Genomic DNA, 21,186 nt, shown 5'->3' with positions numbered 1-21,186 from the left:
TGTACATTGACTGGGCTCATTACAAAACCATTTTCTTCACAAACACAGAAATGGACCTATCAAAAATAAAATAAATGATGTAATTTCTTCACTTGTGTATTTGACTTTTTTAATTATTACGTTGTATTATTGCTTTCAGCATCAGCACCACCGGGACCGAGCGGGCGACGGGGCGAGCCATACGCGACCGCTTACCCGCAGTCGTACGAGATGCGACCTCCTCAAAAGGTCTGACAGTACGAGTACTGCGGTGGGGGCGGAGGCGTGGTCCCCGGCCCCGAGGCGGGCCAGCTGGAGCTGGTGGCGCTGGCGCCGGCGCCCGGCGTGCCGCTGCTGTTGGGCTACGTATACCGAGCCTCGCCCCCTCCAGCACACGCTTCCGCGGCCGTAGGCGTTGGGCCGGGGACGGGGGAGGGCGGACGCACAGTCACAGTGGCGTCACAGACGACTATCACGCTGCATTCACCAGAATCGCTGACGGTGACGCACCCACAGCGGCCGCAAGCAGACATATAGGTTGCTGGAGTACTTTCGCCGCTTTGGGCAATCACCCGATGATAATAGGGTTCTTCACACCTGAGAGGTTAATAGAGGATAGTTCGTGAAATCGCAATACGATTAATTTTGTTTAACTTGCTGTATTTAATTGGTATTTCACTAAATTAATGTCTGAATACAATTTCAATCGTGAGTTATACAAAAAGAAACGTATTATGGTTTGTGTAAAGTAGCTTATAGGGTGCATACATTGAAATTTCAGAGTATTTTCCATTGCTCTGAGTGCTACTCGGAGAATAACCGACCTAGATGGTTTCTCCGACCCTATCGAGAGTATGGTGTGAATAAAGGACCCACGCTCATTCCAATGTATTCGATGCCGGCAGCCGTTTCCTTCGTGACTCGTCAAGGATAATAAATTGTTTGCTCAATACAAAAGAATTATATTCGATCCAAATACATGTGCTGAGCTCAAATCTTGTCTCGGTCGACGAGCGATACGGTGTTCTAAAATTAACTATTATTTTTGTAAAACGTAAATAATTGTGACGGTAACTGAGAACGCGGCGTGATGTTCATTGAGCCGATGACTTTTTATATTCAGTATAATATAGAGATGTTGCTCCTACAACCGGACATTTATGTATATTTTTGTATATAAATGGAGAGGTATACAAAGGCTACGATGTAAAAATATCAAACAAAAAATAACTTATATTCATACCGATATATTACAGTGTATAAAAATTACTGCATGGTTTTACTTCGAATCTCCGTAAGTTGATAATTTTTATATAAAGTTATTTTAATGTATTTAATGTTAACGTAAGTGGAATGTCGAGGTGCCATTATACCATTTCGTATTTCTATTCCTTTGTTACTCCTTCTCCACAGTGACCCCAATATTTATTCGTTATTTACTAAACGTGCGGGCTCAATCTATTCGAAATTTGCATTTAGTCTTCCTAAGGCCACTAATGTACTTTTGGATTCATTAAATTCGTTTAATATATTTTTAAGTAGTATATAATATGAAAATTAAACAGTATTGCCAAATGATCAAATATTATTAGACTGAAAATCAATCATTCTTGCTGTGGTAATAAAAATTTTGTAATACGCATTTTTTATTTAGTAGTTGTGTGTATGAGTTAGTGCGTAAAGATGGCTCAAATTACGATCTATACGATCATTTACTTTGATAATTACTTTCTGGATGACAATGTTGCATATCACAATTCACTCATATATGTATTAAACGAGTATTTTGTTGTATGTTTCTGTTATAATGATCTCTTTGATAGGTAATGAGATTTTTTTATTATTGATCATACCTACTACGTAGTTACTTTCCGTCGTGCAAGCCAAAGAGCATGATGTATTTTTATTATTTCTATACAATTATATTAAGAAACGGTCTTATAAGTATACCATATTAATGCCATTTTATTAGTGAATGTCGAAACAATATTCAAGTTCTTGTAATTGTACTATAAATATTGTATATTTGTATGTAAACTGAGAGGGTAATGTTTCCGTTGTAGAGTGACTTGACCAATCGTGTAATGGATGGATCATACAATTTCCATCACTAGTAGTACTCAATGGCATTATTTCTCCTAAGCATAAGCTAGACTACCATTAGATTATTTAAATGACAATGTGAATATTTTTAATTAACAAGATGAATGTTACAACATGTGATTTCAAAATAATAAAAAAAAACAATAAATTTTACATAAAAAATATTTGGTGTATTTATTTTTGTTAAAATAAGATAAACGCAGGGTAAATATGTATTAATTAATACGTTGGAAATTATTACACAATAATTTAGCATTAGTCTTAGATATGAAGATACCATTTTCAAAATTATTAGGTCGAATCTTTTTAAAGTGCTCGATTGTTATTCCCCCAATGGAACCATCATAGAATTAGAGTAATACCCCTATGGGAACCACAAATTCTACTGCCTGCTTACGTTATAATTTGGGATCTTTAATATTTTTAATATAAATTCATATTAACAATTAACTTATATTATAGACTTAAAAAAAAACAATATAATCGATTATTGAGTTTTTTATAGAGAAAAACAAAAAATATGTAACAATAGTGAACCGTTCCTTTTTTAAAATTGAGTAAAGACAGTTCTGAGAATTTGATCAATTTAGACCTATTAAACGCACGTAAAATTGCCTACTAAATAAAACAAAAATATTCTTTATATGTACTTTTTTTATTAAACAGGTAGATAATTAATATACTTATGTAAATACAAACAAGGTACAAAATCTTTGTTAAAATGAAAGAAGCGCATGAATAAGGGTCAATATTCACCACGAGCATTCGAGTATATCAATAATAACTCGAACTTGAAATACGATATTATTACTGAAGTGTGAGGCAATTTTTGTACAGCAATACATAGGTACATAATGCTAATAGCCAGAGGCATGTTTACGTAATAAATACAATATAAGCAAGCATGTACCGTTTCCGTCTTAACGATTCAGAGCTTCTAATGAGTTATACAAAGACTTATTTTAGGTCTACATTAAAGTTTATTTCGATAGATTTATGTGTAAATCTGAATTTCAAAAACCACCCGTTACAGGCTCCGCTACCTTTTCGATACCTACAAATTATCGAAGTAAACATAATAGTAATGTAAATTTGAGTTAAAGCTCTTAGTGAATACATACCCTAATGTGAATATTTGTTGTATTATATGAAACATGACTGCTGTCAGTATTCTCCAGCCCTAAAAGATATCAATTTTTTAACACCAATGTAGGTAACAGTGACGGTGCAATAAAATGCATTCATTCATTCAGACGTCACCGTATATTGCACTCACCAGTTCTCTAATGGTTGACAACATTTTTCAAAAATATTAAAGTAGAGAAATGTTTAGTTCAGATTTAATTATATTTATGTGGCAGTACCTCTATATTGTGAGTTAAAATTAAATAAATAATGTACATAGTTCTTAATCTAGTGCCTTAATCCAATTACACTTAATATTTATTCATAATTCAATGCAATTATATTTTAATTAATACAGCACTGTGTGATTTTAACTATAAAATCATTAATGAGGAATGTGCCAATTAATAGTTTATATATAGCCCTCAAAAGATCCTGAGACTAGGAAGAACACTGATGTAAATTGATTTACGGATAGTAGATACTTGCGGTGAAAAAAAAAGTAATGTAAAAATAAAAATTCTTGCGTGATTAGATATTTGTGACAGCTAAAAGTTATAGGAAATTTTACAACTATTTTACGTAGGCAATATTTTCCTGCGTTACGTATTAATGACAATTGACAAACAGTGTACATAAATTTATTACGCAAACATTATTCTATATCTTTATTATTAAAATTTGAATAGGCTATAGGGAGAACTATAGTAGTAAATAAGAAAATAAGCGATAAAACAATACCTATTTTAAAATTAATTTTATTGACACATATAATGTACTGTTTTATAATAGGGCTTATGTATGCACAATTTAATAACTTAAACAATTCACCAGTCTTGTTAAAGCTTAATCATATTTGCAAAAGAGTGGTTTTCAATGCCAATTCATTCATACTCTACTTATAGTAATTGCTTGAGAAGCAAAATCATAATCTCAGTAAAATACGGAAGCTAAAAATACTAGTCTTAATAATATTGGAATTTGATTTCTATACTTAATCACTACATAAATAAACTCCCAATGTTCACAAAAAATGCAATATACCTGGTTATTGATATCTTTACTTAGATGACAAAAAATAAATCGTAATTAAGCTATAGCTTTTATGAATAAAATTAGGAGGTGATCTATTCTAATACAAAGTGAAGTCTTTTAGAAAATACATTTTACAAAGATGAATTCATTATGAATGTAATAACATTTGCTCTTGTTTATAAACTTCATGATAAGCATTACGTATCAGTACATATGGAAAGCATGATTCTAATAAATCCATCGTTAGGAATGGTGATTCCTGAACAATCAGATCTAGAAGTAGATAAACAGATTCTCGATTTTTTATTGCTTCTTTATCAGTCTCTTGACCCAGCCGCAACAAAGAGGAAGACGCCAATGCTAAAAATTCCTTCATACGATCCTCAATGTCGCCTTGTCCGCATATTGTGAATAGCGCACCAAATATGTGATTGACAGCTGGTGCAATGCAATGTATGTTGTTAGCATGACCTTCCAAAGATGGCCTATAAAAAGAACCTTCACTGCGGGCCAATCTCGGTAATGATACTGCTACAAAAACCATTAGTAGACAAACAATCAAGTGTTCCTCTTCCTCTGATTCCGCTTTATGTTGTCGCAATGAAGTAGCTAATGTTGGATCTACTTTACAGGCCAGACCAGCTGCTGAACACATCTCTGATATAACCCGCATAGGATCACCACTAGGTAACTGCTGTTGGAAATCTTTAATTGAACTGATCAAAAATGGAATTCGTCTTTCTAAAACATCTAATAAGGACTCTTGAGCTATTTGGCGGAAACTCAAAATAACACCGATTATTGTCATTCTTTGCAATACATTGTCAACATGTTGTAATCTTTTGAATTGTTCTCTCATGATTTCAGGTTTGTCAAAGTTAGTTCGTAGCATTTGGAGCACTTCTTTATTCTGCATAACTAACTTCTTCAGCTCCTGAACCTGGCTAGCAATATGCCACATCAAAGTTTCACTCAATAGTTTCATGCCATATGGCCCAATCAATTCAGCTAAGGCTCGAAGTTCATTTATATCAGAATACTCTTCAGCATTAAATGGTATTGCGCCTTCTGCTGAAAGACTTACAAAGGCTTTTTGGTTCATGGAAAAACAGATACTTCCAGCACTAACTCTTCTCAGCAGAATTTCTGAATACCATTGTGTATACAAAGATGCTATGGTTTTTTCACCATGGCTGTCCATGTTTTGTGTTTGTTGTAGAAGGCAATTATTGAACACTCTTGTTATGTCAATATGTACGTAATTTTCAACAGTTTGCAATACATTCATGTATGCACGAACACTGACCAACAATTCTGATGGCTTAGCAATTTCACTAGTGTCTTGATTAAACATCACCATGCCAACTAATGCTTTTGAGAATCTGTTCTCCAAATGTTGGTTCAAATATTCACGAGGTGCAAATGTGTATTCCCATACATTCACAGTAATACAATAGTTTATGGCATAGCAAAGTTCAGTCAGAGCCATATGCAGTTTGTCCATGGTGGTCAGTTCTTCTCTTGTCCTTCTATAACTTTCAGCACCTGGTTTTACAATTTCAATTACATTTTTCTTATTCTTGTCCTTTTTCTTTCTATTTGCAATTGTTTGGGCACAATGTTTTGGAAGTAATTTGTCACTCATTGTACACTGTTCATCACATATAGTTGTGATGATATTTTTTGCTTCTTTAGCCATCTCATCCAGAAATATGTTGACAACAGATAGACTCCTTTCCCTAATGTGATGTCTTTCTTCTGGGCATAATTCATGTGTACAATTTTGGAAATGGCTACATATAAGTGGAAATGCTATGATATAACGATTCTGTGCAGGGAATTCCAAGCACATATGAAATTGACTTTCAAAAATTTTGTTGTAAAAACAGAATAGAGATAAATCAGATGTTTCTACCATGATTTCATCTAAGTTGTCCACCATCTTAGTATGAAAAACCATTTTGTCAATAAATTGAGCCAGTTCTCTTTGTTCTCCAAGATGAAAACCACTTTTTGCAGCTGATGTGTATGTTTGCAATCGGAACCAATCTAAACGAAATGCTCTGAAGTCAAATAATTCATTATCTTCAACTTGTTTAACATTCAAGTTGGCTGCAGTGTTGCATAAGGAAGTCAATATTATACTTTCATCTTCAGGACAAACTTGCAAGTTTTGTATCATTAGATTTAAAGCAACTGCATCATAACCTGACAAATACTGAACATAGTACCTCTGCATGACTTGGCTGTACTTACGCATTAAGGCTCTCAACTCTTCCATGTGGAACAGCAGTTCAGGTAACTGTCTGTCAACCAGATCTTCTGTTGATTTGCCTTTGACCTTTTGAGGGGATTATCATTATGACGTAATAGCCAAAAGACTTCATCTCTTGCATAACACAGTCCAATGAATATCAACAAAGCTTTAGGCCCCAACAGACCAGGCTGATCAGTCAATATGAGCCCCAACTCTTTTAATGCTGTCCGTAAGAATTTCCTTCTCTCCCGATGCTTGTATCCTGCTTTTTGTACTGCATGATGATAACAATCTTTAACCTCAGATACCTTTTTCCCATATCCCTTAATTCCATCGAAAAAGCTTTGTATGTAACTATGAATGTAGATTACCTCATCACGAAACAGTGCTAAAACCCAGCCTGACTCCAAAGCGCTCACCCACATTTTGTTGCAACGTTCCTGTTGCAGCATTTGGTGACAAAGTGAGAATCCAAATATAATCCATCTTTCTAGGGATTCCAATGACAAATACTCACATGACATTGTGTTAGTTTCTGATGGTTTAAGAAGATGAGCTGGATTGCTCACAAGGCTGAGCTTCTGCTCTGATCTCCAGTGTTCAGCTGTAAGATTTCTTGCTGGATATACATGCCACAGTGAATTTAATGCAGACATTAAAGGTTTTTGATGGCAAGCAAATTCTTCAGACAGTTTTTTTAGTGGTACATCATAATCTACAATTAGTTGTCCCAGCCGTGGGAAATTAGGATCTATTTGATTATGAATCATTTCATGTGCAGCATTGAATAAACCCAGGACTGCTTTCCTATCTTCTACTCGGGACAAAAGAATCATTAAAGACACATAGGTTGTGACCAAGTCAAAGTAATTTTTTGTCAATTCAAAATTTATTGTCAAATCTAATGATACCTGACAGGAATCTACGACATTTAATATTTCACAGACATTGTCCTTGAAGTCCAATAAATCAACAAATGTATAGTAGTACAAGGATAGAGATTTTATAATATCATTCTTAATACTTGCAATAACTTGAAGTCCTTTGAAATCAATGTTAGGAAATTTTCGGACAATCTGTTTTATAGAGGACTCTAATGCTTTGTCTGATAGGAAGGCCGGTTTAGATTTGGCATCACCACATGCTTTCTTGATATTGTAGATCCTGGTCAACATACCAATGCCCCGATCATTCAGTAATATTAATTTTTCAGCCAGCTTTTGCTGGCTGATATGAACTGATCTTGATAAAGACATTTCCTGAAATAAAAAAAAAATAACTTTATTATAACGTATATCGGGAAGTTTAATGATAGTACATTAGGTGTGTAGTGATAACGAAGTATCGGGAACATTGCTATCAAATAACATTAGGTATCTAACCGTTTCCTGTCATTTCCCCCTCTAAATAACATCCTCAATTAAAAAGTAAACACGATTTGATTTAGTACATTTTATTTGTAAGGCAACAGGATACAACTAATAATTCTGCTTATTAATTAGACAAGTCCTTAAATTAATGAAATGTTAGTTGGAACCATACCTGTAATTTTTAACGAAGTACACTCTTCAAACCTCAAGTTAACGCGAAGTATACATGTTTTTGGTAAGTTTAAATTCAAAATGTACCAACCCTAAACAAAACACAAATATTCCATTGATTTATAATTACTAATTAATAAGTAACAATGAAAATTTATAGTAAAAAGGGAGTGTCTTGGCAATAGATAGAAGAATAACTTTGTTAGACGCGATAAAATGACAGTGCACGTCAGTCAACTAGATTGACATTACTGACAGTAACAAATATTTGTACGAAAGTCTTATCATCTGTATGACGACATCACATCTCTATGAACATCGAATTCTTTGTCGGACTCACTTCATACAAAAACGCCACCTTCTGTGTTTGTCACAACTATAAAAACAAGTAACGTCTGGTAATTCATAATGTGTGCGTCTGTAATTTTTTTTGTATGAAAATGAAATAGTAACTCCGCTTGCACTATCATTATACACTGGCGGGGAACCAGTGAGGAATGATAGATGAGAATAAAAGCAGCTTTGTTGGCCTATAATGACTAAATCACAATAGATTTTAGGGGGGGACCGCGTGGAGGTCGACCTTATAGGGTATATTGCTAGAATTGGTGCTGTTATATCCCAGCAATGGTGCTGTTATACCCTATTACTAACAGTTCCTTGTGTGCGTTTGTAGCTAAAATTCCGAGCTAATTGTAAAAATTAGAATTTGGGTGCTGACGCGTATTAAAGAGAGGATTATGTCAGATCACAGCGGGCGGCAGAGAGTATCCATACTGTACTTAAATTCTATTACTTATATTATTAAGATTATCTATTCTATTTTGTAGGTAACTTGTGGACTAACTGATTGAGTGTTTAAGTATTAACCAATTTGAATTTATATATATATATATATATATATATATATATATATATATATATATATATATATATATATAGTACAGTTTTTTAAGAAAAATAAGTTAAACGACAACATTAATTTATTATCACAAAATGTTCAAAAATTTTACATTTATTAAAATAATTATTGCCATAAATTTTCAGGTAAACAGTTTTAAAACAATAATTTTGATAATCTCTTTCCCAAAATATGGTTTCGTGTTTTCTGACTATATTTCCCATTGTGGAAAATAATCTTTCCAATTTCCGACTATAAATGGCCGTCATAAAAAAAATGCTTTAGAACCAATTCGGTTAGCTTAGAAAATCAATTTAAACAAATACTTTATGTTATCGCTTTATTAATATTAAATTAATATTACTATTATAATCAATTATAAAAATCGATAATAAGAAAATAATACTTGATTGGAATTAAAAAATTTAACACCTCTCTGTGTTCGTGTATTTGGTCTCTGACATTCTGTCATCTGTGTTAGTGGTTAATTGGTTATGGTTAATTTTATTATTAAAAAGTCTCAGATATTACATTATTAGTTTATATTATAAATACTAGTCTTGTTGCCTATTATTGAAATAAAATAAGTACGTTATTCTTACAGTTTATCAACAAAATTTATCACCATGCCGCGTATTATGATAAAGGGGGGCGTCTGGCGGAACACTGAGGTTTGTGATTTTGTTTGTTAGCTAAAGAATGTCGCTGAAATTTCGGTATTTGTATTATCTCTTCGTTTCTTCTTTCTTAACATATTGAAATAATCCCTAAAAGAAAAAAAATATTTTTCTGGATATAATTATCTTTCTAGATACCTAGAGAAAATTACTCTTTATAAGCGATATTATAAACGTTATAGTTTCATGGTATCCCCGGTAATGTTCATGTCTATAGGTAATAGTAGATATTTTTATAAATTTTATAAAAAATTTCTACTTTCTTCCAATAAATGTCATACGATTAGAAATGAGTTCATAAATTAGTAAATATAGAATGTACTTTGTTTCTGATACTGCTTTCCAACCTGATTCATAGAATTAGATTAAAAAATAGACTTATTCAGATTTTTTTAAAAAAGACAGATGTTAGTGTTATACTTTGGGGTGCATATTTCTTAAATAAATGGCCCTAAGTATTTATCTAACAAGTATTTTTGTGACTGTATTGTTTCCATCATATTTATTTCAAAAGTGAACTTCTGCTCATATTTTTGTTTTTCCATTTATCAACTGTCTATTGTATTAATACTGTAAATAGAGAGAAAATATTGAATAGATGTTTATAATATTTTAAAATTACTTGTCATAGAAATATAAGAACAATGTTACATATGATTTTGATTTTAGAAATTTGAGATATGATTACTGTTACAAAGTGTAAAATTCTTTTAGGATGAAATTCTCAAAGCGGCTGTTATGAAATATGGAAAAAATCAGTGGTCCCGTATTGCCTCACTGCTTCATAGAAAATCAGCTAAACAGTGCAAAGCCCGGTGGTATGAATGGCTGGATCCGAGCATCAAGAAGACCGAGTGGTCTCGGGAGGAGGATGAGAAGTTGTTGCATCTGGCCAAGCTAATGCCCACACAGTGGCGCACCATTGCACCTATTATTGGTCGCACAGCAGCTCAGTGTTTAGAGCGATATGAATATTTACTGTAAGTTTTATTTTCATATTACATGTATATGATTTAACAGCTTATACTATAGTATCATTTCATCATCATCATCATCATTTATCTCAGCCATTATCTGTCCATTGCTCAACATAGACCTCCCTCATAGACTGCCATAAATGACAGTCCTAAATCACTTGTATCCACTGACACCCTGCAATGCATTTGAAGTTGTCACTCCATCTGGTGGGGGGTTGACCTACACTGATCAATTCTTAAAAGCTATCACTCAATCTAAATATCTTATTCCTCTATGTAATATTTTTTGCTACAAGTATAAATAATTTAATTACCTTTATTTATATATTTTTGATTATTATATAGTCAATGTTGTGCACATATTTAATTGGTGTACATATACTACCTATACATATAATAAATGCTGTATTAAAATGAATTATATGTCACATTAATGATATACTAATAAATTAATAAACATATAATTTATGAAATTCTGAAATGTTTTAAGTTTTTCATTTATTAAATAAAATGTGTAAACAGCTATATCTGTTTTAAAGTTTAAAATTCTAGTTGGATGAATTTGCAACTATTATTCTTAAAAACATTGTCAATTTAAATTTCTGTTTTACTCTTCAATGGTGGAAACATTTTTAATAGACCAAATTAATCTGAGTGGTTGAAGCAGTAATATTACTCAATATTAAAATATTGAGTAATGATAAGAATTACATTTCTGAGCCTTTATTTTTATTATGTAAATAAAAAAAATAATAATTGATTAGCAAAGTATTAATACATAGAAATATTGAAATTATATTTTCATTTGGGGTTATTTAAGTATAGATATTAAAATCAACAATCAGCTCATGCATTTTTAATAGATATAAAATTTGTTTTATATATTCTTCATTCATTCTTTATTGCATTTGTAAATTTTATAGAAAACACATTTATCAATATTATGAGCTTCTTGGACTTATCTTTTTGTTTTCCTTTATATGATTTTTATTTCATAATTTTTTTATGTTTTTCCTAGGGACCAAGCTCAAAAGAAAGAAGAGGGAGAGGATATGGGAGATGATCCTCGTAAGTTGAAGCCTGGTGAAATTGACCCAAATCCAGAAACAAAACCAGCTAGACCTGACCCTAAAGATATGGATGAAGATGGTGAGTGTCTACTGATGATGTTATAAAATCTTATAAAGTCACAATTAAAACCTAAACATATGGTGTGTTGTATTCTGTTAGCCATACACTTTGGCTCCAAACTGCAATCCTGCGCAGCAGATCCTGAAAAAAAAAACCTATACATGTATAATAAATTAATAAAAAGACTATTATTGCCTCCTATATACATATATTTCCTATTATCTTTTTTTATAAACTGTATCTTGAGACTTTGTGTGCATTAGGATAAAAATATAAAATTTAATGGGTATAACCTGTGTGTGCTCTCTGTAATAAAAATTTAATGGGTATAACCCTTCCACCTATTTTTTTTTTATAAAGTAATAAACATGCAAATAAATTATTATATATTATATATCCAGTTTATATATATTGGATGATTATATTATATAGCTTATAATCATCCAATAATAAATAGTAGGATCACTTGTCAAGTGAACTGTTTATAATTAATTTAATAATTTTATATTATTGTATAACAGAACTGGAAATGCTGTCTGAGGCACGTGCCCGTCTCGCTAACACTCAGGGCAAGAAAGCTAAAAGGAAGGCGCGCGAAAAACAATTGGAGGAGGCGCGTCGCCTCGCCGCTTTGCAGAAGAGACGCGAGCTGAGCGCCGCCGGTATTGCTGTGCCGATGAGGTAGTAGAAATATTTCTGTTACAATATTTTATTATATTTATATAGTTTATTCATGTTTTCGTTATTTTTAGGACATTTATGGTGCAACCTTGTCTGTCTGTCTGTTACAGACCTATATTTTAGAAAATACTAATGTTATTGATTTGAAATAAATAAAAATAGTTTTAGATATTATTGACTGATTCTTATTGCAAAAGTACTGCATAACTAGTTCAAGTTAATCCTAAAATAAATGAAAGAGTTTCTTTTTTACATCTTAAAATTGGTTTTATTCTTTTTTATGTCCTATTCTTTTTATATTTTTTTCGTTAAAACTAACTTTCCTTAAAAAATGCAAAAATAATAATTTCGTACAAATAAAAAAATAATAGTTTAAAGAAATCTAATGTATATACATATTATTTTATAAATGGAACCGTTGATAGAACAATTTAATTTTTTTTTTACTGAAATTAATTTTGTTTCTTTATTTAGGCGCAAAAAAAAGCGTGGTGTGGATTACAACTCCGAGATCCCATTCGAGAAGAGGCCGGCTGTTGGGTTTTATGATACATCGACGGAAGTCGTGGATCCGATGGCTCCCGATTTCTCACGGCTAAGACAACAGCACCTTGATGGTGAATTGCATTCAGAGAAAGAAGAGGTGAGCGTCAAAATGTATATTCCTTGTCTACTTTTTTATAAATTCCTAGTACTAGTTTTATAATGAAACTGGTTATAGTTTAATAAAAAAAAAAAAAACTATCTGATATTTAGTTAAATACAAAGCAGTTATATATTATATTTTATGCAGATAATAATTTTGTTAAATGAGCCGATTTTTATAGGTTCCTTGTGTTTAGGGTGTTATTTTAATGGGCTTTGCACAATTGTGTTTTTTTTTATAGGTTCCTTGTGTTTTTTTTATAATAATTAGATAAACTGTAATGTAAATATAATTATTACATTACTTTATTACATTACATTACACAAGCCATTACTGTTATAAATCTCTAAATATTTTTCATGTTTTTTTAAGATGTCACCTCAATATTTACTAGTTTTATTTTACAATTTTATCAAGTAAAAAAAATCTTTACACAAGTAGCAATAGTAATAAAATGATATATGAGATTTAAAAATGTATTGCTTTATCATACAGAGAGAGCGGCGCAAGGATAAACAAAAGTTGAAACAGAGGAAAGAGAATGATGTACCGCAAGCGATGCTGCAGGGCGACCAGCCTGCGCGCAAGCGCAGTAAGCTAGTATTACCCGAGCCGCAAGTGTCTGATCAGGTATGTTATATATGTATTTGGAAAACATTATCTATGAACAAGAAACTCGTGTTTGAATCATTTAAAGAAATTATATTGATTTTTTATGAAACTTAAAAAAAAAACAAGCTTACACCTGATGGAAAAAGATATTCGCCTATAATATTCAGCAAGAACTCAATATATAGATATTTGTTGTTCTTGAGGATATTATCCACACTTTAAGCGAAAGATGTCTGTGTCCAAGATTTGTTAAGGCAGTTTAGTAATTCCTGACACCATAGGAGAAAACTTTTATATGAGTAGTACTATATAGTAATATCTATATATTATTATTACAATATCATATATTGACCTAATAGTAGGATATGTTAGATATTGGTTATCCAATATATAATATCGAAAAGAAGAACTCACTCATAATGAATATAGATATTAGGTTGGTATGGGCGATATTGCAATGGGCGATCCTCAATATTTCGAAGAACTCAGTATATAGATATTAGATACTAGCAGTTGCTAGCGACTTCGTCCTCGTTTCGTTAAAATAAGTACCTTATGTCCTTCCTCATGGTTTAGTGGTTTTGATGTAACAGACACATTTCAAAACAATCCTATTGATCGTAGCGTGATGAAAAAAAAACACAATAAAGAATAATTGTACTTTTTAAAATTCAATTTTGTTTAATTAACGAACATATATATTAGACAAAAATTTTACTGATTGCATTTTTGGCATCAACGTTAATCACTAGAATATATAGATATATTTCATGTACTTATTTATTTTATTATATGTATAGAATAGATTATCCATCTCTAACGAGTAGTAGTAGTAGATTTTTGTGTTCGTAATTAATCAACATAATTATCTGTCAAAAAAATTATTTTGTTTTATTTTTAAAATGTATTCTGACAGATAATCTATAACATTGCTCAGAATACATTGCATTTAAATCTACCAGTAAAAACTTTGCACCTACTTATATTTTGCTTTGAAATTTTTGCGCGGCGCAGGAGCTGCAGCAGGTGGTGAAGTTGGGCCGCGCGTCCGAGGCGGCGCGCGGCGGCGTGGGCGGCGCGGACGGCGCGGATGGCGCGGACGGCGCCGCCGCCACCGATGCGCTGCTCGCCGACTACGCACTCACGCCCGCGCCGGCCACCGCGCTGCGTACGCCCGCGCAGCACCAGGACAGGTCGCCGTCCGCATATATCAAAACTAACATGTGAAAATTAAAGATCCGTCTGCACTGCTAAGTCTAATCGTATATTTTCACTTGACCAAAATATTTGTAATAATACCATTTATATTTAAAAACAGCCTAAATACGCAGTCAAATCACTGATAGTTAATTTATTAAAATTTTTATGAGATTGTAGATTTTTTTATATCAAGTAAAACATCTTTTTCTTGTGACATGTCTTGAAACGTGTTTATTTAGGACAGAGGTTGCAGTGACATCTGTATCCATGTATCCCAACATGTATAAAAACTTGATGCATCTATATAAATAAAGTTGATAATGAAAAAAATTCGTAAAAGCTATTTTCATATTTCGGGAGAAGTCATGTGACATTTGTATAATCTTTAGAATCCTCATGGAGGCGCAGAACGTGATGGCGCTAACGCACGTGGACACACCGCTGAAGGGCGGCCTCAACACGCCGCTGCACCACTCGGACTTCTCGGGCGCTCTACCACAGTCGCAGGCTCTCGCCACGCCCAACACACTGCTCGCCACACCCTTCAGGTAACACCCACTGTCTGAACGACCAATTGTTCGATCAATCAACCAAGCGCTAGCTAACCGACTAGTTACCAACCAATCTATCCGCCAACCAATGAAAAATAACTTGATCTAGGCGAGGAAACCATTATTTTTTAATCTATTATAAAAAATGTTGCAAGTACCATACCCCGGACACTTCATTCATAAACGCCACGATCTGTCATTGTATGTCAATATATGTGTGTGTAGTTAGAGAAAGCGCGAGAAAAGCGGGCGCTTCGATGTATTGTTTAATATGGATTGAGCAGTGATGTTATCCTTCTTTATCCCACGTAAATATTGTATCTTCTATCCTTTCTACATCGGTGGCTCTGTCAGACTAGGGGATTTATGGAGCATGGTAGCTGAGAGAGGTCATCATAATAGAGAGTATTAGTTATACTGTATCATTACTGCTCTCCACTCCTTCCTTTCCCGTGGATGTCGTAAGAGGCGACTAAGGGAGGGCGAGGAATGGGTGGCAGTGTCCCTTTTAAAACATCTCTAAAGCCTAACTGTGATTGCCAATACACCTGCTAAGCGTGGCGACTACTGGCAAACCTCCTAAATGGGCAGCTTATGTTCAACAGTGGACAGTTAAAGGCCGATATGATGATGATGAATGATAAGATAACCTATCTAATGGGATTTTAACATATTTTTTACTGCTAAAATAAATCAAGATGATGTATTTTTTTTTATACCATTAATGATAAGAGACCATAACAGCTACTGTTTCGCCCATGATACCATGCGTTGCCATTCCTAGGACTCAGGTGTTATTCCTCTGTACCCTGTAAATTCCTTCATGTTCAAAATTAAAGGAAAAATGTTAAAAAAATTAATTTGACAGGTTTTGTTTTTCTGCAATGAACTTAAAAAGGTATTCAGGGATCAACTTAAAGTGAATGTGGTCTTTTATATAATTTTTGGGCATTCAATGTTATGATGGAAATTTCTACCATTATACAAAAAAGGGTTAAAAATAAATTTATGAATGGATATCTTACAATTTGTTCTACCTTAGCAATATTTTTTTTTAAACAGAGTTGCATTTTTATATTACAGATCAACACGCAGCGAGGTTTCGACACCAGGAAGTTTTAATACGCCCGGTCAGACTAATGGGCAGCCAGGGCTGATGGTAGGTACTGAACAAAGGTTCCAATACCATTAGTAATTCTTTTTTTTTTTTGTTTAAAATACACTTAATTCATTGAGGGATGATGAAAGGTAACTCGTCACTTTGAATAAATTAATAATAGAGTCTTTATATTGCAAATTGCAGCTTCTTATTTTATATTCTTGCAATGTTACATTATATGTCGTTTGTTGTTTTCTTATTCGCATTGTAAAACAATCATATTCATATGATAAGTACAGCTTAAACTTATGGTTTTTGTTACAGACACCAGGTTTGCGTGATAAGTTGAGCATTAATCCTGAAGACCGATTGAGTGGCGGTGATACACCACAAATGATGAATCAGTTACAAAAACAGGTAATATTAAGGTCTTATACATTTGACTTTAGAACAACATGACTGCCGACGCAACGGAAGAGAGCAGCATCTCTATCAAATTAGTATTCCGCATGAACCTATGTATACAATAAAATTAGTTTCATACCCATTGACTTCTGGCACTAAATTTTTTTTTGATTTGTGTGAAAATGGTATGGAAACTCCGCCTGCGCTAACGGGATACACTGGCGGAGCACCAGTAAAGGGTGATCGATGAGAATGAGAACAGGCCACTTATCCCATCATGATGAATTCATCAGGAATTAACCATAATAGTTTCCAGGGGGGAACGCGAGGAGGTCGAGCTGGTTGGGTATATTGCTAGCAATGGGATTCTCAGTCTCCATTACTAACAATCCCTTTCCCCTCTTGGTACTAAATTTAATAGCACAGCCGGGTAGATCGATATCCGATAATAATATAATTTTGATCTTAACAGCAAAAACAATTAACTTGAAACATGGTATTTACAAAAATATTGAGTGTATTATTTGTAAAACTTTTATTCGGTTATTTACACCTACAGTTGCATTATTACTATAATTCGTACTTGACTTTATGCATAATGTACAATGAAGCTAAATTTATATTTGTCTGAGTACGATTTAGTGTATGGTATATGAGAGTACGTGTGCACGTATTTGCAGATGAAAGCGTCTGTACGCAGCGCGCTGAGCTCGCTGCCGACGCCTCGTAACGACTACGAGATCGTGGTCCCCTCCCCCACGCCCGCGTCCGACCCACCCGCCGCCAACACTGCGCCCGCGCTGATGGACCAGGCCGATGTGGACGCGCGCCGCCTGCAAGAACTCGAGGAACAGCGTTAGTATACTATAGATTGATGTTAATATTGACCATTTTTATAAATATATCATTGCGTCTGCTAAGGTTACGGACCGCGTTACTACAAAATAAAGCACTAGTCGTCACGTATTGGTGTTTTAATTCATAGATTAAAAAAAAAGTAGTTGAAACATTTCTTTATATATTTTATTGAGTTAGGTGTTATTTTGCCGAAGTGTAATTTTTTTTTTACAACTAAGAAGGGCAAACAAGCTGACGGCCCACCTGATGGAAAGTGGTAACCGTCGCCTATAGACATGAGCAGTACCATGGACATAACAGAGTATACTGTTTCGCCCATGATACCCCCCATGCGTTGCCATTCCTGAGGACTCGGATGTTATTCCTCTATACCCTGTAAATTCACGCCATATCCCACCCTTCAAACCGAAACACAGCCATGCAAACACAACTGCTTCACGGTAGAAACACGAATGGGACAGAGGTACCCAAGCAATGGACTATTACTTTAAAATAATTTGAAAAGTGATAACATCTACATTATTTGTATATGCTTCGACTCTCGATTTTTTTTTAAATTAATACTAATTATATTCTAACAATTAAGTTTTTTTTTTTTATGGGCTACCAGTGAATGATTATAGGTAAAGACAGAATAATTGACTCATCATCACTTTCCCAGGAATTATTCATGGTGGTTACAAGTACGACCGCTTGTAGATTGTTCTGATTTCTGATACCGGCAATATATACTAAAAACCGTTACCAGAGGGAGACTTTGTACAAAAGTCGTGAAAGAAAGTGCTTGGGTACCTCTGTCCCATTCGTGTTTCAACCGTGAAGCAGTTGTGTTTGCATAGCTATCTTTCGGTTTGAAGGGTGGGATATGGCGTGAATTTACTGGGTACAGAGGAATAACACCTAAGTCCTCAGGAATGGCAACGCATGGGGGGTATCATGGGCGAAACAGTATACTCTGTTATGTCCATGGTACTCATGTCTATAGGCGACGGTTACCACTTTCCATCAGGTGGGCAGTCAGCTTGTTTGCCATTCTAAGTTGTATAAAAAAAAAGCTCCCATCACTAACAATTCTCTCCCATCTTCCTAATGTACAGGTTTGGCGGAACTCGCGTTACGATCAACAGCAGTGCAACGTGGGTGCGCACGACCTGTGGACGTGAACGGGTCAGTGGTGCGAGGAGGCACGGCGGGAGCCAGTCTCACGCCGCTGCAGCAAGCAGAGGAGCTGCTCAAAGCCGAGATGGTCACCATGCTGCACTACGATGCGCTCAGGGATCCCCCGCCAGGTACGTCACGGTCCCGGTTCTAGTTGGGACTTCATGGATAGAGTCGGCAGTTCCTAACCTTTTTACTCCCCTTGTACCCTCTTGCATATTGATTAATCGAAATAATAAGCAGTTTATATCCATACTCATTCCAAATACAAACTTTTGGACCCTCGAAGGATTACCTGTAAAACATAAACGAAAAGGGTTACCAGTTTGGGGGATTTAATTTTGTAGTTCTTTATTTAAATAAAAAAAATGTAACACGTTGTTCGAACCCCCCTCCCGTCCCTGTAAGGCATTGCAACGATTTACAAGACACTCCCCTCATCCAAATTGTGTTACGTATTACTTGAATGCCCCTAAGCTGATATATTGAAGAAGGATATTATCACATGTGCACACATTGTGTGCTAATCGTAAAAGGATCGATAATTTGGGATAGTAGGATATCATTTAGGATTTCATTACGATTCTTTTGTTTTGTCTAGTTGCCTTTTACAATATATTACATGTATTATTACATCCAAGCATAAAAAAGAGTATATTTTATATTTGTCATCAAAAGTAAGTATCCTAAATTATTGTTATAATTCTATTTATCTGTCTTGATCAATAACTTGAAAATTGTTTGTAAATTATGAAACCTCATAACAGGTGTGGATAAAAAGCGAGCCGTGCAATTACAAGCATCGCATCTAGCCTACTTGGAGCATCATCCATATGAAGACTTTACTGCTGAGGAACTAGCAGCTGCTAAAGAAGAACTCAAAAAGGAAATGGAGGTCGTAAAGGCTGGCATGGGACACGGAGACCTTAGTATAGATGCATATACACAAGTGTGGGAGGAGTGTTTAGCACAGGTATTTTATTTTTGTATTTATCTATACACAGTATATTTAATAGTTTCACAAGAAATTATCTCACTGATAATGAATTTTATTACTAATATTTTACAGATAAAGATAGGAAAATGTTTTACTGATTTTGTTATTGAGATGGGATGAAATGGAATTAAAGAATGGAAAAAGTACTTTTAAAAAGATTTTAGCTGAGGAATATTCAACAGTGAACAAGGATTTGTGATTATGATATCATCTGACAATGAGGTTGATTCTGATGACCTATATGTCTAAACCTAATATATTAATTTGATAGTTTCGTAAAATGTTTGTTTAATAAACTGAAAAATTTATAATAACTGCAATCTATTAGAAATTTAGTTCATATTTTTCCTTAGAGATTTAGGGATAGGTTTAGAGAAATGGCGCATTATTAGTCCCAATGAGTGTAGGAAGTTTCTTACGTTTGTTCTATGAATACATTCATCGAATATTGATAGAATAGGTAAGCATATTGAAAATGCGCCAAGCGAAAATGACTTTTAATGGACAAACACAAGTATACACATACATATTCATAAGATTTTCTTTCTTCTCATTTCATAAGCGTACTGCTTATGAATAGGATAATATAGGTATTATTACATTGTTTCAGGTGTTATTTTTACCAGGACAAAACAGATATACGCGCGCCAACTTGGCCAGTAAAAAGGATAGGTTAGAGTCAGCCGAGAAGAGGTTAGAACAGAACAGAAATCACATGGCGAAGGAAGCTAAAAAGTGCTCAAAAATGGAGAAGAGACTTCGAATACTCACAGGTTTGTAATTGTTTTCCTTTTGTTTTTGTCTCAAATAGGAAACCATAATATTATAATGTGAAAATGAGTTAGTTTGTTACTTCATACAACCTTGAGGGTTTAATGACATACATACATACATATCTGTCACGCCTGTCTCCCATTAGGGTAGGCAGAAACAATGGAACGCCAAACGCCAAAAGGGTTTAATGAATCACTTTGAAATTCGATACATACTTAATATAGGGATGGAGAAGAATATAGGCTTTGTTTTATCTCGGTCAGTGCACATATCCCTGTCATGCGGACGTAGTTGCGGGTAAAAGCTAGTGAGTTCGACGAATAGTGTAAATAAAGAATAGACAAAGTTTTTTCAAAAATAATCTGTTTTAAGCGTGTTTTTTTTTTGTTCTTTTCGAAACATAATAGTTTATTGTTTTGCCTCAAAAGCTTAGATAGTCAACTAAAAGTCGCAAATTCCGACCTGCCTAGTACCAAAAA

At 34.0% G+C, this 21,186-nt stretch overlaps 3 protein-coding genes across 3 annotated transcripts in view; 2 read left to right on the top strand and 1 right to left on the bottom strand.

The window, feature by feature from the left end:
* LOC113515680 (disintegrin and metalloproteinase domain-containing protein 10) overlaps positions 1 to 2,246 on the top strand; it is an 83,571-nt gene extending 81,325 nt beyond the window's left edge. The window contains exon 16 of the mRNA XM_026899945.3: positions 140 to 2,246. Within this exon, the coding sequence (XP_026755746.1) occupies positions 140 to 234 (95 nt within the window). The 3' untranslated portion in view covers positions 235 to 2,246. The remainder of the gene's footprint in view (positions 1 to 139) is intronic.
* Positions 2,247 to 2,718: 472 nt separating this feature from the next.
* On the bottom strand, positions 2,719 to 8,273 carry LOC113515675 (membrane-associated protein Hem). The gene is given in 3 exon segments (XM_026899938.2): positions 2,719 to 6,591; positions 6,594 to 7,758; positions 8,042 to 8,273. Coding segments are annotated over 2 exon segments (3,363 nt in total). The 5' UTR covers positions 7,756 to 7,758; positions 8,042 to 8,273; the 3' UTR covers positions 2,719 to 4,390.
* Positions 8,274 to 9,390: 1,117 nt separating this feature from the next.
* The window catches only part of LOC113515676 (cell division cycle 5-like protein), a 13,755-nt gene continuing 1,959 nt past the window's right edge, over positions 9,391 to 21,186 (top strand). Inside the window, exons 1-14 of the mRNA XM_026899939.3 lie at positions 9,391 to 9,612; positions 10,333 to 10,598; positions 11,614 to 11,744; positions 12,248 to 12,407; positions 12,882 to 13,050; positions 13,549 to 13,683; positions 14,680 to 14,858; positions 15,255 to 15,413; positions 16,500 to 16,575; positions 16,840 to 16,932; positions 17,601 to 17,775; positions 18,876 to 19,067; positions 19,704 to 19,909; positions 20,544 to 20,706. Coding sequence (XP_026755740.2) covers positions 9,568 to 9,612; positions 10,333 to 10,598; positions 11,614 to 11,744; positions 12,248 to 12,407; positions 12,882 to 13,050; positions 13,549 to 13,683; positions 14,680 to 14,858; positions 15,255 to 15,413; positions 16,500 to 16,575; positions 16,840 to 16,932; positions 17,601 to 17,775; positions 18,876 to 19,067; positions 19,704 to 19,909; positions 20,544 to 20,706 — 2,149 coding nt within the window. The 5' untranslated portion in view covers positions 9,391 to 9,567. The remainder of the gene's footprint in view (positions 9,613 to 10,332; positions 10,599 to 11,613; positions 11,745 to 12,247; positions 12,408 to 12,881; positions 13,051 to 13,548; positions 13,684 to 14,679; positions 14,859 to 15,254; positions 15,414 to 16,499; positions 16,576 to 16,839; positions 16,933 to 17,600; positions 17,776 to 18,875; positions 19,068 to 19,703; positions 19,910 to 20,543; positions 20,707 to 21,186) is intronic.

Source organism: Galleria mellonella, unplaced genomic scaffold, assembly GCF_026898425.1.
Source record: "Galleria mellonella isolate WM207_F2 unplaced genomic scaffold, CSIRO_AGI_GalMel_v1 utg173, whole genome shotgun sequence".
NCBI classification, from domain to species: domain Eukaryota; kingdom Metazoa; phylum Arthropoda; class Insecta; order Lepidoptera; family Pyralidae; genus Galleria; species Galleria mellonella.
Note: the sequence above shows the minus strand (reverse complement) of the source record. Positions and strands in the feature narration are given on the sequence as shown.